The sequence below is a fragment of the Malaya genurostris genome, chromosome 3 (assembly GCF_030247185.1).
Source record: "Malaya genurostris strain Urasoe2022 chromosome 3, Malgen_1.1, whole genome shotgun sequence".
Lineage (NCBI taxonomy): Eukaryota > Metazoa > Arthropoda > Insecta > Diptera > Culicidae > Malaya > Malaya genurostris.
The window spans coordinates 158306092-158325288 of NC_080572.1; the positions used below are offsets into that span (position 1 = coordinate 158306092).

Genomic DNA, 19197 nt, shown 5'->3' on the forward strand with positions numbered 1-19197 from the left:
AAATCAACGTGTTTTGTCGGTTACGTCACTTATACCATCATATATCTGGAACCAAAAGTCACAACCATTTGATCTTCGAACTTGATCAACGGCCCGACAGTAGCTTTCAAACGAGCCCAAGTTTGTTAAAATCGGATCAGCCATCTCTGAGAAAATTGAGCGCGTTCAAATACAACGCTTTTTGTCGGTTACGTCACTTATACGATCATATCTCCGGAACCAAAACTCACAACCATTTGATCTTCGAACTTGATCAATGGCCCGACAGTAGCTTTCAAACGAGCCCAAGTTTGTTAAAATTGGTTCAGCCATCTCTGAGAAAATTGAGCGCGTTCAAATAGCACGATTTTTGTCGGTTACGTCACTTATACCATCATATCTCCGGAACCAAAAGTCACAGCCATTTGATCTTCGAACTTGATCAATGGCCCGACAGTAGCTTTCAAACGAGCCCAAGTTTGTTCAAATCGGTTCAGCCATCTCTGAGAAAATTGAGCGCGTTCAAATATCTTCGAAAAGTGCACACACATACACACACACACACACACACATACACACACACACACACACAGACATTTTCCGATTTCGACGAACTGAGTCGAATGGTATATAACACTATGGGTCTCCGAGGCTCCGTTCGAAAGTCGGTTTTTCCAGCAATTCTAATACCTTTCTATAGAGAAAGGCAAAAAGCCTTCTTAGTCCACTTAGTGGGATTTTCATATATCTTGAAAAATCACCATAGGGGGGAGTACATGAAATTTTAGAAATCGAAAAAAAATTTTTGATGCCAAACGGCTTAGAATTGCATAAAACGTCGAGATTTAGTGTCATCTCAAAAAAAAAATTTTTTTGAAAAAATCGACTTTTTGGGACTTAGAAAAAATATGAAAATTTTTCTAAGTCCCAGAAAGTTGATTTTTTCAAAAATTTTTTTTTTTAGATGACACTAAATTTCGATGTTTTATGCAGTTTTAAGAGTTTTGGCATCAAAAAAAATTTTCGATTTTGGAAATTTCATGTACTCCCCCCTATGGTGCTTTTTCAAGATCGAAAATTGTCAAACCTTTACCACCGGGCAGCACCCCTTACGCATGTCCGATTTAGGTCAAATTTTGCATGAAGGCTTTTTTCGAGGTGCTTAAACTTTTGAGCACTAGAACTTAACGAAAATAGAGGTGATCCTAAAATTTTGGCACCCATATATATATAAGAGCGGTAAAAATCAATGTGTTTTGTCGGTTACGTCACTTATACCATCATATATCTGGAACCAAAAGTCACAACCATTTGATCTTCGAACTTGATCAATGGCCCGACAGTAGCTTTCAAACGAGCCCAAGTTTGTTAAAATCGGTTCAGTTATCTCTGAGAAAATTGAGCGCGTTCAAATACAACGCTTTTTGTCGGTTACGTCACTTATACAATCATATCTCCGGAACCAAAAGTCACAGCCATTTGATCTTCGAACTTGATCAATGGCCCGATAGTACCTTTCAAACGAGCCCAAGTTTGTTAAAATCGGTTCAGCCATCTCTGAGAAAATTGAGCGCGTTCAAATTCAACGCCTTTTGTCGGTTACGTCACTTATACAATCATATCTCCGAAACCAAAAGTCACAGCCATTTGATCTTCGAACTTGATCAATGGCCCGACAGTAGCTTTCAAACGAGCCCAAGTTTGTTAAAATCGGTTCAGCCATCTCTGAGAAAATTGAGCGCGTTCAAATATCTTCTAAAAGTGCACACACATACATACACACACACACACATACACACAGACATTTTCCGATCTCGTCGAACTGAGTCGAATGGTATATAACACTATGGGTCTCCGAGGCTCCGTTCGAAAGTCGGTTTTTCCAGCAATTCTAATACCTTTCTATAGAGAAAGGCAAAAAGCCTTCTTAGTCCACTTAGTGAAATTTTCATATATCTTGAAAAATCACCATAGGGGGGAGTACATGAAATTTTCGAAATCGAAAAAAAATTTTTGATGCCAAAAGGCTTAGAATTGCATGAAACGTCGAGATTTAGTGTCATCTCGAAAAAAATTTTTTTTGAAAAAATCGACTTTTTGGGACTTTTCCCAAGTCCCAGAAAGTTGATTTTTTCAAAAAATTTTTTTTTTGAGATGACACTAAATTTCGATGTTTTATGCAGTTTTAAGAGGTTTGGCATCAAAAAAAATTTTCGATTTTGGAAATTTCATGTACTCCCCCCTATGGTGCTTTTTCAAGATCGAAAATTGTCAAACCTTTACCACCGGGCAGCACCCCTTACGCATGTCCGATTTAGCTCAAATTTTGTAATTTTTTTTTGTAAAAGTATGTTTTATTTTTTATTGTCATGTGTTAAATTAAGTCATTTTAAAATTACATATCAAGGTGAAACATTAATTCGGCTACATCTATCATATTATTATTTTCGTTAACGAAGCTGATGTACTTAATGAACAACTTCTTCAACGATAGACGCCTCCATCCGTTTGTGATACCTGTTAATCTCAGCTGTAGGGCCGTCCAAGCCGGCGCGACACGAGTACAGGTACTAAATTTGTGGCAGAAGGTCTCCTCCGTTTGATTTCCACAGTGTATGCAGAATTCGTCTGGAGTACGGTGCATAGTAAACAACAATTTGCGGTGCTCGATCTTCTCGTTCACTAACAGGTATAGCTCCGATCGTTGCAACGAGGAGAGCTGTTTCAAAGCTATATTACGCCACGAGCAATGCCAGTCGATTGACGGATTGTTTCGAACCACCCTTGGCAGGTCGGTTTGATGTACAAAATATAGTTGGATTTTATCGGCAGAGGGGTTTTGTTAAAGTTGTTGAGGAATTTGGGATAGATTTGAGAGGATTTGTTTGAGGTCGGGAAGATCTACTGGAATTACTGGTCGGGGTTTGCGCGGTGAATTAAGGATCTATAGTAGGGAAGAGAGTCGATTTCACGGAGATGCCGGTTGATTGCGAGCGATTTGCACTTCAGTGCTGGTAACTGCAGCTTCAGTCCGCCTTCCTCTCTGCAGCGGGTCAATTGCATCATTGGGACGCGGGCGATAATTCCTCTCCAAAGAAAGTTGCCCATCGTTGACGTGATTTTAGCCGTGTGTACTGCAAATGGTGGCAGAATCGATGACATATACCATATCCTCGAAGTGCCAAACGTATTCAGCAGAATAACCTTTTGGTGTAGTGTCAGCTGCCGTGGAGAGTGCAGCCACATTAGTTGAGCGAATTTACTTGTTATCACATCCCAATTCATTGTCGTCATCAGTCGTATTGAGTTTGCGAATACAACACCCAGGATTTTCACCGCATCTGTTGTTTGTATCCACGAGGTACTGATTCCATGCCCCTCCCAGTCGCCATTGATTTTCGGTGGTTGAGTTTGGCACCGGCAACTGTTTCGAAACGAGCGAACAACACTCTCATCGCTTCTATCTGCTCGTTGGATGTTACGATTACGGTGATATCGTCTGCGTAAGCCACCAGCAAGTCACTGCCGCAGACTCGCTCAAGCTCCTTAATCAATGGATGCAACTGAAACACGAACAAATGCATTGAAATTGGATCGCCTTGACGTACTGAACGTTGTATTTCGAACGAGCGAGAAAGATGTCCATTGATCAGCAAACGCGATGTGGATCGGCTCGCAATCACAGAGAGTAGATGCGTGAAATCCTCATTGATACCAAGCGAGCGCATGGTTCCGAAAAAAAATGAGTGTCGTACTCTACACTGAAATCAAAATCTTATTTATATTCATTAGATTTGTCATATGAATCAAATGTAGAATATAATTCATAGAAATTATATGGAAACTTATAATCTTTATTTAATGTGTACGTCAAATCTAAATGGACGTTATCATAATGAAAGTTATAAAAATATCCCATATAATTTATACGGAAATCCGATGAAAGTCGTGAATAGTTGTGTCCTCGATATTCATCAACTGCTCCAGACCATTTTTTTCGGGAAGTTCCGCATCTCAATGTAATTTTAAATCGCTGACAAGACAGCTCATCCAACTTCGTTCAAGGATATGCGTTAACGGACCATGAAATATATATCCGGTACATTTCATTACTCTATCTGTCTAGCAAGATTCATTTTTTTATTTTCAGTCTCGGGATCTCACTTCTCTTTCGCAAATATCATGAGGTGCTCCCTTACCGAATGGAATACTAGTAAAGCTTGAATCCTCAAAGAAAAGTAGTAGTTGGCAATTATCTGCTATTCGTATGACCTCCATTGAAAGTTATATATATATATATATATATATATATATATATATATATATATATATATATATATATATATATATATATATATATATATATATATATATGTATATATATATATATATATATATATATATATATATATATATATATATATATATATATATATATATATATATATATATATATATATATATATATATATATATATATATATATATATAAATTTAATAAAACTAGTCATATGGTATATATGAACCTATATAAATAAATTCGAAAAGAATATAATATGCGCTTCATAAATTGTTCCAATGTATGTTGTGCGGATATCTAGTAATGGTTATAAGACGCGCCAATAAATTTGACTCAGACTGGAAATTTCATTCGTTATATGGAAATCCTGTAAAAATAACGTTAAGAAGAGTTTTATGTTTCATGAGATTATCTCATATATTTGACATGATGTTGAACACATCTTGTAACTATTATTGGAAATGCTAATAGTGCAAAATCATTAGAATATCATATAATGTGAAAAAGAAAATTTAGCTCAGTGTATCGAATGCGTGGTCCAGATCGAAGCTGATGAGTTTACCGGCATGGCGACGGTGGCGCATCTCAGCTATTCGGTCTTTCAGAGCAAGAGTGGCTTGAAAGATGTTTCGCTCTGCTTGGGTGATCTCGTCCATACATGCTTCGTTCAGTGGATCATTCGGTGGGATGACTCTCTCTGAGAAAAAAAGTCATTTTCGTTTCCATCGGTTGCATCTTCGGAGTAGAGACAAGAGAAATAATTTGTTATCTGCGCCTCGATGGCATGTGGATCCTCGATAATTCCTTCCCGCTCTGTATGTAGCTGAATGATGCCTTCATCTCGGTTTTTTTTTCCTTCATCTCTCTCCTAAATGGAATATTGATATTGGTTCCCCTGCTACGTGCGTCTCATTTATTCTCATAAACGTCATTCGCTGATGTTGACTGTGGAGCTCTTGAAAAACTTCGCGAGATTTCCATTTGAAAAATGATTTTATCTTGGGCTTAGCGTATGACAGCCACCATTCCATCCATGAATGATAATTTCTGCGCTGTCGGGTCTAGTACTGCCACTTATACTGAAACTCCGTGAGATTTTCATCGGTTAGTAGATGGGGTCGCAGTGACCAAAAACCTCGACCGTGCTCGCGTCCTAGTGAAGGAAGGCAAAGTCTAAGTGTTAGAGCTTTATGGTCAGTAAATGAGCAAACATGCGTTTGTGCTGTTCGTAAGTTGTCGCGAAGTTCTTTGCTGACATACATACGATCGAGGCGAGACCGGGCATTTCTGTTCACGTATGTGAAACCTGCATCCCGCGGGCATAATTTTTCCCAAACATCTTGTAGTTGTAACTGCTGCACAGCTGTTTTCAGTGCGGGACTAGGATTTGGACTGCTCGAGTCGCACGTTCGAAGCACGCAATTAAAGTCGCCCGCTAGAAGAACGTGCCGTGTGCGGTGCCGGAGGTAATAAGGCAACGTTCCGTTGAAAAATCCCTCCCGTGCGGTGCGTTGCGCAGCACCGGAAGGAGCGTCTTGGAATCTCAATGCGATGAGTCGCCCGTCTAGACTTCGCTCGACGTGAGAGACCTGGATGTGTTCTCTCAGAGCGATAGCGGTGCCTATTCTCGTGTGATCAACATTGCAGAAAACGACGAAACCCGGCAAGGAGAGTTGCTCGTTCTCTACTTCTTGCAAGCACACGATATCGAGCCAGTGGCTGCTGATGAAAGTACGAAGCGCATTTATTTCCGTGGGATTCGTGATCGTGCCGATGTTAATTGAAGCGACGTTGTATGATGTGAGAGCCATTTGTTTTGTTACTTTCGCTCCATATCAACATCGCTCAAAAATGCGCTCAAAAATTTCACTATTTTCTCTTCGCTCACGTCTTCGGGGAGGTCGTGCACCTTTACTTCGACACTTCCATCCTCCAATGTGATTCGGAGTTTGTACTTTTTCCCCTCTAACTCTACTTCGTGTTTTCCGTCGTGATCATCGACAACTCTTTGTGCTATCTCTAGGTCACTGACCTTCACGAAGGCACACGCTCCACCTCGATGGCACTGCAGTCGCTTCACATCTTCTTTCTTCAAGCCAAGCGCTGTACGGCAAAAAGCATGCACCTTTTCGAACGACGGCTTTACGGGAAAGGCCGAATAGTCGCGGCGCGGCACAGTTAAAATCGAGTAGGGGAAAATACTTGAGAATAGCTTCAACGGTTTGACTCTCGAATAGCGCAAAAGGATAAGACGTCCGTTCGGTATCAAGAACAACCGATGTATAACAACAATAGTAATCAAATGTAATCAAATGTAGCTCACTTCACTTTGTCACATATGATTGAATAGATTTTCACTAACTTAAACTCAAATGTAGCAGTATTATGCAACATAAATCTTCAAAACTATTTTCTAAACTTTTTGAAATTGTAGTATTTCGGGAAATTTCTGCTGTAATATGCAGGAGAAAATGAAAATGAGAAAGGCATAATTACAATACTATGTGGATTAAAATAGGTTTTACAATATTACTCCTCCTCGGCCCGGCCATAAATATTTTATGTTTAAAAATTTTTGAGAGATCCGAGTTTCTTTTAGGAATTCCAGAAAAGAAGACGAGAGCTCTTCTCGAATTGATACCTTCGTTTCCTTAAAAGATTTATCAATAGTAACAATCAATGGGCAATGTTCTTGCTTTTAATAAAAAAACTATTCCTCTAGTGGTTTCGTTAGTGAAGACCACTCTTATCGGAATGGCGGCGCCAGAATTTTCATTTTCAGGATACAAACGGGGCGAAGAAACAAGTGAATCACGAGACAAATTAACACCAAGGCACTTAAAAGTTTTTAGTACAAGTTCACCCACATTTTCAGTAGGACATGAGGGATCATTGCATTATTGTCGACAGTCTTTTTGTTTTTTTATCGTGATTCGTCTCTATTTTACTGACAGTGGCTGTCAGCAAAGTAAGTGAGTGTTTAAATGTATTAATTTCTAATTGCAGACGTTAATTTCCTAGAAGTCCGACGCTATCATATCGAACTTCTCAGACAAAATGTACTGAGAAGACTCTAAAGCACTAGTAATAACACCAACTTTCTCTCTTATCTGCTGCATTTGATCAGCCACAGCGCTTGAAACAGTTGCATTGAGTTTATTGCTTATTGAAGAAATGAATGACTTTCTACAGGACATTTCATCAGCCATACCTCCCTGATCCATTACAACAATTAGGTGAATTAAACACAGAATACGATATATTTGATAACAGCAAGAAATAATTACGATATGCACATCAATATGGTAAAAAAAGGCGGGTGGGTAATGTCGCTATGCAAGAGTCATTTTTATAAAAATGATAGTAATAATAATGATAATAATAATAATAATAATAAAATTTGACAATAAATAGTTTATTCTTATTGATGCTATGAAGTTCGAAGATATCTGATTCTTCTCGAAATTTCAGTACGAGACAATTGCAATGGCCTGGTCTGAAATGTATCGACGATCTCCGGTATGCAAGAGTCATTTTAATAATAATAATGATAATAATAATAATAATGATGGTAATAATAATAATGATGGTGATAATAATAATGATGGTAATAATAATAATGATGGTAATAATAATAATGATGGTAATAATAATAATGATGGTAATAATAATAATGATGGTAATAATATTAATAATTATAATAATTATAATAAAAATAATAATAATAATAATAATAATAATAATAATAATAATAATAATAATAAAAATAATAATAATAATAAAAATAATAATAATAATAATAATAATAATAATAATAATAATAATAATAATAATAATAATAATAATAATAATAATAATAATAATAATAATAATAATAATAATAATAATAATAATAATAATAATAATAATAATAATAATAATAATAATAATAATAATAATAATAATAATAATAATAATAATAATAATAATAATAATAATAATAATAATAATCATAATAATAATAATAATAATAATAATAATAATAATAATAATAATAATAATAATAATAATAATAATAATAATAATAATAATAATAATAATAATAATAATAACAATAATAATAATAATAATAATAATAATCATAATAATAATAATAATAATAATAATAATAATAATAATAACAATAAAAATAAAAATAATAATAATAATAATAATAATAATAATAATAATAATAATAATAATAATAATAATAATAATAATAATAATAATAATAATAATAATAATAATAATAATAATAATAATAATAATAATAATAATAATAATAATAATAATAATAATAATAATAATAATAATAATAATAATAACAATAATAATAACAATAATAATAATAATAATAACAATAATAATAATAATAATAACAATAATAATAATAATAATAACAATAATAATAATAATAGTAACAATAATAATAATAATAATAATAATAATAATAATAATAATAATAATAATAATAGAAATAATAATAATAATAATAATAGAAATAATAATAATAGTAATAATAATAATAATAATAATAATAATAATATTAATAATAATAATAATAATAATAATAATAATATTAATAATAATAATAATAATAATAGTAATAATAATAATAATAATAATAATAATAATAATAATAATAATAATAATAATAATAATAATAATAATAATAATAATAATAATAATAATAATAATAATAATAATAATAATAATAATAATAATAATAATAATAATAATAATAATAATAATAATAATAATAATAATAATAATAATAATAATAATAATAATAATAATAATAATAATAATAATAATAATAATAATAATAATAATAATAATAATAATAATAATAATAATAATAATAATAATAATAATAATAATAATAATAATAATAATAATAATAATAATAATAATAATAATAATAATAATAATAATAATAATAATAATAATAATAATAATAATAATAATAATAATAATAATAATAATAATAATAATAATAATAATAATAATAATAATAATAATAATAATAATAATAATAATAATAATAATAATAATAATAATAATAATAATAATAATAATAATAATAATAATAATAATAATAATAATAATAATAATAATAATAATAATAATAATAATAATAATAATAATAATAATAATAACAATAATAATAATAATAATAATAATAATAATAATAATAATAATAATAATAATAATAACAATAATAATAATAATAATAATAATAATAATAATAATAATAATAATAATAATAATGATAATAATAATAATAATAATAATAATAATAATAATAATAATAATAATAATAATAATAATAAGAATAATAATAATAATAATAATAATAATAAATAATAATAATAATAATAACAATAATAATAATAATAATAACAATAATAATAATAATAATAATAAATAATAATAATAATAATAAAATTAATAATAATAATAATAACAATAATACAGATTATTCTGCATATATGGCAACCCTGTTTCGCATGGCATATTCTCACACGACCCCATACTAGTATAAAGATGTGTTCAACATCATCACTTTCGCTTTCGCATTGCCGATCGTAATTGAATGTGTTAGTGACGGTACAAATTATTTTAATTTACATCTTGATGAATCTTGTGGTAAGAAATATTGAAAGTTTAAATAACTCTTTATGATAATCTGGTGCACTAAAAAGTACCTTGAATTGTCACAATCAACAAGATCTGCATTTAGATCAGAGATGGTTCTCGTGTGTGTCTTATTTCGGCAACAGTTGCTCAGAAAATGGTAGGAATGCGACAAAATTCAACTAGTTCATTATGATGATCTTTAGCACTGAAAAGTGCTTTGAATTGTCTGAAAGCACTTAAAAGTGTTTTGAATGTGAATTGCTGAGCTTTTTGGCTGCCTTTCTACCGGTTTTCAGTACCATCGTGCTGACGGTGTCTCGTGCGTTCAGAGTAGCTGCTTTAACTTAAATGATGCTATTTCTTACATGACATTTCGTTTCATACCTGCTACTGGCAGCGGTGTACGGACAGCCCCTTTTCCAAAATTCCTTTTCCTGTTCACAGAACGGGAAATAGTGAGAGAACATAAAAGAGAGAGTTAGTAGAGCGGCACCCAGCAATACTGAATTGACTGTCTAGCTGTTAACAGCATCTTGTGGAATTTTTACGTAGAAACACGCACACAGGAGGAACAGTTAAGGGCAAGGCAAAGTCCCGCTCAAACCGTTCTGGTCTTCAGTTCCCAGTTGGTAGAATACATCGTCTGCTCCGGAAGGGAAACTACGCCGAGCGTGTCGGTGCCGGTGCATCGGTCTATCTGGCGGCAGTGATGGAGTACTTGGCTGCCGAAGTGTTGGAATTGGCCAGTAACGCTGCCCGTGACAAGAAAACGAAATTCATCCCTCGCCATCTGCAGCTGGCCATCCGTAACGCGAGTTGAACAAAAACCCAGTCCTTTTCAGGACGAGCACATCACTGTGATTAAGAAATATTTGAGATTGATTTAAGTTTAGCCTGTTCTGATATGCCTGGAAAGTAGAATGCGCAAATCAAGTGGAAATCTTTGTTGTAACAATTTGTTCATTTTTGTTTTCGGCCACATGCTAAAGTATTCACGACAAAAATACATATTGATCTGTATTCGTGGCAACTCTGTTTCGCCCGGCAGATTTGTATACTAGTATAAAAATGTGTTCAACATCGTCACTTTCACTTTCACATTGCCGTTCGTAATTGAATGTGTTAGTGACGGTGCAAATTATTTTAACTTCCATCTTGATGAATCTTTTGGTAGGAAATATTGAAAGTTTAATTAACTCTGATTATCTGTGGCACTAAAAAGTGCCTTGAATTATCACAATCAACAAGATCTGCATTTAGATCTGAGATGGTTCTCGTGTGTGTCTTGTATCAGCAACAGTTGCTCAGAAATGGTAGGAAAGCGACAAAATTCAACTAGTTCTTTAGGATGATCTTTAGCACTGCAAAGTGGTTTGAATTGTCTGAAAAGCACTGAAAAGTGGTTTGAATGGGCCTTGCTGGACTTTTTGGCTGCATTTCTACCGGTTTTCGGTGCCATCGTGCTGACGATGTCGAGTGCGTTCAGAGTAGCTGCTCTAACTTAAATGACGCTATTTCTTACATGACATTTCGTTTTATACCTGCTACTGGCAGCGGTGTACGAACAGCCCGTTTTCCAAAATTCCTTTTCCTGTTCGCAGAACGGGAAACAGTGAGGCGACAGGTCCTCGATGTTGCTCTCGTGTGTCTTGTTTCGGGAACAGTTGCTCAGCAAATGGTAGGAAAAATGAACCACTCAACTTTAATATGGATGCTCTTGTAGATGCAGACAGCTCGCGTTCTGATTGGCTGGTGCTGTCATGGGTTGAATCAAACAGATTTTTCAATAGTGTACTATTAAAAAACTTCATTGTTGTTGCTATACACGTTCAAGTTGAAAATTTTCGATTCTAATTGTAGTTAGATTATATAAATCCTTCCACAGATCACTGGACGATGAGCTTTCAAAATAAGAGAAAGTCAAACGCGTCTTATGAAATATCTTCTTTGATACTCGTTTATACCAAACATTTCAGAAAAGTTTAACTTTGAAATTTCCGAGATTATGTCACACGAAATTCTCATTGACAACTAAATTTGTTTTTAATATCAGAAAATTTGTTTCAATTTATCTATCACCATCATTGCTGAAGGACAGTACAAAGAAAACAAAAATGAAATTGGTTTTATTAACAAGTTTATTAGCCAAAAACTCATGAAAAGTCAATCCATTAAAACCTGTTTTAATCCACCTAGTGGTGTAATGATGCCTTTCTCATGTACATATAATATTGTGGTATTCTATTCAAAAAATTTTTCTTCGATTTTTGAAAAAAAAAATTACGTTTTCTGTTTCACCGGTTTAAGTGACGGTGTATAATATTGAACACACTTTACCCGATAATTCCGGAACCGGAAGTCGGATCCGGATGAAATTCAGGAATTCGGTATGGGACCGGAAGACCTTTGATTTGAATCTAAGGTTGTGGAAATCGGTCTAACCACCGCTGAGAAAAGTGAGTGAGATCCATTTTGGTATATATGACCACTATTTCCGGTACATCCGGACAATGACTATCGATTTGTGTAGTTTTAAGAACAGTTTAGAAAATTTTTTTCGTTTTTTATTTCGCCGGTTTAAGTGACGGTGTACAATATTGAACACACTTTACCCTATAATTCCGGAACCGGAAGTTGGATCCGGATGAAATTCAGGAATTCCGTATGGGACCACGAGACCTTTGATTTGAATCTAAGTTTGTCAAAATCGGTTCAGCCATCTCCGAGAAAACCTAGTGAGATTATTTGACACATTCACACACACATTCATACACACACAGACATACACACACAGACATACACACATACATACATTGTATATGTCAAATGATGTTTTTTGTATCTTCTAACCTTCCGGGATACCTTATCCGGTATACTACTTGTATTTGGTTTTTTGTTTTCCGAGTGCTCAAAGTTTTCAGTGAGAGAGTCGATTTCGCGAAGTCGAATGAAGAAAACAGCGATTTAGAAGAAAAATTTTCAAAAAGAGGTTTATGTTTCTTTTATTTCTTTTTCTCCAATACAACATCGTATTTATACCTGCCAATATAGAAAAGACAGCCGCGACTGAATTTTTTTTCGGTAGTTGTGTGCCATCTAGTGGCTAGTAGTCATTATAGTGTTAACGTTTTTTCGGTGATAGTGCGCCATATAGCTGCAAATTGTAGAAGCCAATTCAACCATTTATGTTGGTTGAAAACAACGTTTTATTTCTCTAATTCAACCAAAAAATTAGTTGATAAGAAATGGAGTGTGCCTTAGCTAAGAAATGAACCAAAACTTCAAACAACCCGTGAAAGAGTACGCACTAACACAACAACCCGTTTCAATAAATTATGCAAATCCGAAATGAAATAATCGACATTAAAATTCTGTATGCGGCTATTTTTATTATAAAGAACTATACTGGTTATTTCAAAATATTTGTGTTTCAGAATGTTTAATGCAACTAATCTGTACTTTAGTTTAGGTGCATCGTTTCAAATTCTAGTAGTGAAAAAGGGGAATGCTTGCATAATTCATACAATTGATCAACTAATTGATATTCGGAAGTGTTACCCACCCGCCTTTTTTATGTTGACATTACCGAAATTTTGCAACTAGCAACGAAATACAAAGACAATTTTTCGATTTTTTGAACCTTTATTTCAGAGTAATAATTTTGCTGGACAACTATTATACTGCCGTTTAAAATTTCTGTTTAGAAGGTAATATATAAAAACTTTTCATTATGCAAACTTATGATTAACTATCTACATACACTGGCTCAAATTATAACTCACGTTTAGTGTCTCTCATGCACGTACTTCTTTATGTCTATCGCATAGCTCGGTGATGGGTAAGCTACAACAGTAACTTTAGGTTAGGTTTAGAAATATTAATCACTCACTCTATACATTACCATAGGTTATACTCTTTATCTATCTTTTAATTCATGACTCCCCTAAATTATTGATAGCGGGTAGGTAACTATAAACAAAGACATCATATTAACAAGATATCCAGCTCTCACATTTCACGAACAAATCATTGGCAACATCCTTTTTTGTGAACATGGCGCCCTCAGGCGAGTCCGCATCGAATCACATACATAGAGATAGGGGAGAGAAATGTCAAATTCGTACGCGCCAAAATAGCAACAATGCGCACCCATACAATTGACATGACATGTTGAATGAGACGCCGTGCGATGGCGTTGCTGAACTGAAGATTGAGATCGCTCCAAGCTGAAAGGGTCTGCTACAAACTAACTAATTAGGAATATTATCAACTGAATATGAGTTGTATCTAATGACGAAGCTAATTTCAATGAAGCTGTACTATTAGTTCAATAATTTCTTCACTTTGAACTAGCGTAACAAACCGTACTATTAGTTTAAGAATCTTCTCGCTTTTTAACTAGCGTAACCAATCACCGAATTTTATTTTATTTTTTTAAATTTTTCTTCTAAACGTCAGCAAATTTTTCTTCTAAACGTCACCTGACGTCAATCCTCACGATATATGATTAAATATGCCTTCATATGGATAATATGCTATTCAGATATGCTGCTCAGTGTCGCAACGATAAAGATCCGTTCATACAAAGAAAGGATTTAAGCCGTTCTATGTTCTATAGCTGGATGTATGGTGAACTGCAATGCACAGTTGTAACATTTGGTTTCCTTCAAAAATCGAAGAGAAACATTTTGAATAGAATACCAGAGTATTGTGTATTAGAAAGGTATCATTGCACCACTAGGTGATTTAAAACAGGTTTTAGTATTCTTATGAATATTCAAACAGCCAAAACCGAGCAGATTCTAAGAAATTTTGTTTTATTGTATACTGTTTTAATTTATTGTTTTTAATTTTTATCTTGTGCATTGCTATATGTTTCAGGTACAACAAATTACCAAATATGTTCTGACATTTCTCGAAATATACTCCTGAATATACAAAAATGCTAATATTATATAAGTAAATATTTTTTTCATTTGATTTTTTTTACATGTTATACGTCGGTCGTCGCCATAAGGTAAGATTTTGTATTTCTATTATGTTTGCGCACCTTTTTGTAATTAATAAATATAAAATTCGCTCACACTAAAGAAAAAAATTCAGATGTGTGGAAAAACATCTCAGTTTTATTCGTATTCACGTCATCTAGTCGTGTCTCTGACATTAACCACCCGTCTTTTTATCTGCATAGTTTTCTAATGGCTGAACATATTTAGACTTTCTACTTTTTTCTTTTAATATATTCACCGATGTTATCATTTATTTGGTTTCACTAGCTTCAGAACCAAAAAAATGGCATTGGAAGGTTCTAAGTTTAGCTATCACTCAATAATCTGTTCTATCTTTTAAATGAAAACGCATTCACAAATATTGAAATGAGTACTCACCGCTACATTTATACTGGTGCTTAATGTTTTTATACGAATTGTTATTAATTTCCATTGACATTGTGTAGAAACCTTTACCTATTCACGGTTTATTAGTTTTTCGATATTGACCATTAGCGATGAGGTAATTATAACGCAATAGTTATGAATGACTCACACCAATGCTATCAACGTTTGAGCTTTTATACGTCATCAAGCTTTCTACATTTATGTTTCAAGATCGAATTGAAAAATATCTATCAAACTTTGTTCGAAACACTGTAATACCAAACGCAAACTAACCGATCTACGCGCGTATCAGGAAACGAATGAGATAACGCATACGTTTCTCGCACGGAACGACCGAAATTAGCTCTGCGACTAATTCGTATTACTGTTTTTGAATTAGTTGATTTTAACAATAAAATTTTCAAAATAACTATAAAATTAGTTAAAATTGAGAATTTACTTTGCTGAAAAAACTCTTATTTTTAAAGAATGTGTTTAGTTGGCGAATATTCTGGACACAAACCAGCAATATTTCAATGCAACACGAAATTCTCATTGACAACTAATTTCGTTATTAAAATCAGAAAATTTGTTTCTATTTATCTATCACTGTCATTACTGAAGGACAGCACAAAGAAAACAAAAATAAAATTGGTTTTATTTACAATTTTATTAGCCAAAAACTCATGAGAAGTGTCAAAGCAAAACAATCCATTAAAAAGCTAAAAGAGACAGTCTTGTTGAAACTGCTTGAAAATTGTTTAGATGTTTTTCGCATGTGTTACGATATATCCATATATTAATTTCTAAACCGATATGTGAAAATGACGGAAACTTTTAGTGGAAAGTGTATTTATTCAGAATTTGTGCGCATTTCAAGCGATTGTGGGTAATAACGTTTTTTCGCGGAACAGTGAAGTGAGTTTCGAATGTTGCACTCTAATTGTACACGTCAAATTATAGTTTTCCGTGCTACGCCGTCCGGTGTACTATTGTATTCGGTTTTTGTTTTCCGAGTGCTCAAAGTTTTCAGTGAGAGAGTCGATTTCGCGAAGTCGAATGAAGAAAACAGCGATTTAGAAGTAAAATTTTCAAAAATAAGTTTATGTTTCGCTTATGTCTCGTAACATCGTATTTATACCTGCCAATATAGACAAAGCAACCGCGACAGATATTTTTTTCGGTAGTAGTGTGCCATCTAGTGGCTAGTAGTCATTACGGTGACAAAGCGCCATATAGCTGCAAATTACAGAAACCAATTCAACCATTTATGTTGGTTGAAAACAACGTTTTATTTCTCTAATTCAACTAAAAAATTAGTTGAATGGATATGAAGTGTGCCTTAGCTAAGAAATGACAGCACGTTTTATTGGTGAATTCAACTAAAAAAATAGCCATTTCAACAAATATTTTATTATTATTATGGGAACTAGAATTAGAAAATCTAAATTAACAAAAGTAAGATTTTTTTAGTTGTCTCAAAAAATAACTAACTAAAATCAGAAAATCAACTATTTTTTTCGCCAAAATGCTGATTTCGGTCTTTCCGTGCGCAGATCTATGAACTACCTTCTCAGTTTTAATGATTGATAACGGTTTGTTATTAGTAATCAGTGAAATGCTATTGTTCACATAATATTCAGATTCTTCGCATTTGTTTAGTTCCTTACACTTAATAAATTATGCTATCAGTTTCAGATGGCTCCATCAACAACAAAGTTCTATTAATGCGTGCATAAATATTACTTCAAATATCCTTACAAATTGAAATGGTTATGTTATGTTACAAAGGTTAAGATTGAACAAGCGAAAGCTTTCTATATAGGTTAATTGTGCCAATACGATGGTGTTACGATCAAATATTGGTCTGCTGCATCCAGAACAAATGTATAAAATCATAACCTGTGTTGTCGTGAATATTTCTAACTTTACAATGGGACGCCTTTTCAACATTTACCCTCTGAGAGAGTGATAAGTTTTTGATCGTGAATCTTTTGTTGTATCTAACGTGTCAACATAATTTTTGATACATGCCATCGGAAATATGATCACAATTTTATGATAAAATATTCAGTTGTGTTACATAATCTCAAATAATTTAAATTTTTTTCTCAAATGTTTAGTTTCAACGAGTATAAAAGAGGAAAACATATGACGCGTGTTTGCCTTTCTCGTATTTTGAAAGCTTATATCTCAGTGATCTGTTGGAAGGATTTGTGTAATCTAACTACCAATAGATTCGAAATTGTTCAACTTGAACGTGCATTGCAACAACATTGAGGTGTTTCAATAGTACACTATTGAAAAACCTGTCTTATTTGACCCATGTCAGCATCAGCCAATCAGAAGGCATTCTGAGTACGAGAACAATCTATGCATCATATAAAAGACGAATATCTCACCTTTTCCATCATTATCTGAGACACACTTATCGAAGCAAGACTTACAGGCTACGGGAGAGCAACATCGAAGACCTCACGCTTTTGGAATTGAGCGAGCGCCGAATAGCAGAATTGTACCGCAGCCGGGAATACACCAAAAGCCTGTCAGTGGCCTCGTCTAGGGATGTCGGAAATTTCGAATTACTCGATTATTTAATAATCGAGTATAATTTTGAAACAATTCGATTGAAATTTATTCGATTATCTGGGTTATTAATCGATTACTCGATTATTCATTCGATTATCACTATGGGATTTTTTTGATTATTCGATTAGCTCAATAATCAAATATTAGTTTTAAGTTAAACGATTAAATATTACTCGATTATCTGGGTTATTAATCGATTACTCGATTAACCGATCGATATTGCGACATCCCTAGCCTCGTCAGTTGTCATGTGAGCGCTGCTCGAAGATCTCATGCTTTTGGGTTTCATCTTTGGAATCCAATTGCAATTCCAAATTTGAAGAATTTATTGATTGTACACACCAAGTGCTATGTCAGTTCTGTCTAAATGCAGATCCCGTAGCTCGTGACCATTCAAGGCAGTTTTCAGTTCCATAGATCATCATTAAGAATTAGTAGAATTTTCTCCATTTCATACCAAAAGCTTCAGATTCATCAAAATGGAAACAGAAAAAATTGACGCCGTCACTAACACATCCGATTACGATGGTAATGCTATCTCGCAATGCGAAAATGTAAGTATTGATGTAGAACACATCTTTATACTAGTATGGGTGTCGTTTCGAAATATGCCGTGCGAAACAGGGTTGCCACATATACAGATTAATCTGTATTTTATTTCTCTTGAAAAATACAGATTTAAGTGTTTGGAGTGCGCGGGATTCAAAATCGGGTATGTTTATGCTAAATTTTTCTATTATGTCTTGCATATATTTTTTCAAACAGTTCTTGATCATGGCGGTTTTTTTACTTATCTTAGCATCTTATCATACTTATGATGTTATGATGTTTTTAATTTTCCAAGAAGGCAATTATATTAATAGTAATAATAATAATAATAATAATAATAATAATAATAATAATAATAATAATAATAATAATAATAATAATAATAATAATAATAATAATGATAATAATAATAATAATAATAATAATAATAATAATAATAATAATAATAATAATAAAAATAATAACAATCATAAGACTTCGTGTGATCTGTCGAGTTTCGCATCGCTTCGCTTCGCCTTGCGTGTCGCTTTCTGTTGCTGCTGTCGCATGTTCCAAGTTCACATTGAGGAAGGGTGTTAATGTCAGCAATTTAGCAATATTTTTAGAATGAATTTTGTTACAATGTATGCAATGATTATAAGTGAAATTTCATGAACTCGTTTAACACTAAATTAAGTGTTGTTGTAGTTGAGCAATTCCAGAAATGCGTAGCAGATCATCAGACTCGATCTTTTCCGATTGCATGAA

The 19197-nt window shown here is 33.0% G+C and overlaps 1 protein-coding gene across 4 annotated transcripts in view; it reads right to left on the reverse strand.

Annotated features, from left to right (window-relative positions):
* LOC131434807 (platelet glycoprotein 4) overlaps positions 1-15613 on the reverse strand; it is a 247031-nt gene extending 231418 nt beyond the window's left edge. For all 4 annotated transcript variants that reach the window (XM_058601970.1, XM_058601972.1, XM_058601969.1 and 1 more), the window contains exon 1: positions 15325-15613. Coding sequence is in view for 3 of the 4 variants with exons in the window: in XM_058601972.1 (XP_058457955.1) it covers positions 15325-15385 (61 nt within the window). In the remaining variant the exon portion in view is untranslated. The remainder of the gene's footprint in view (positions 1-15324) is intronic.
* Positions 15614-19197: the final 3584 nt, after the last annotated feature.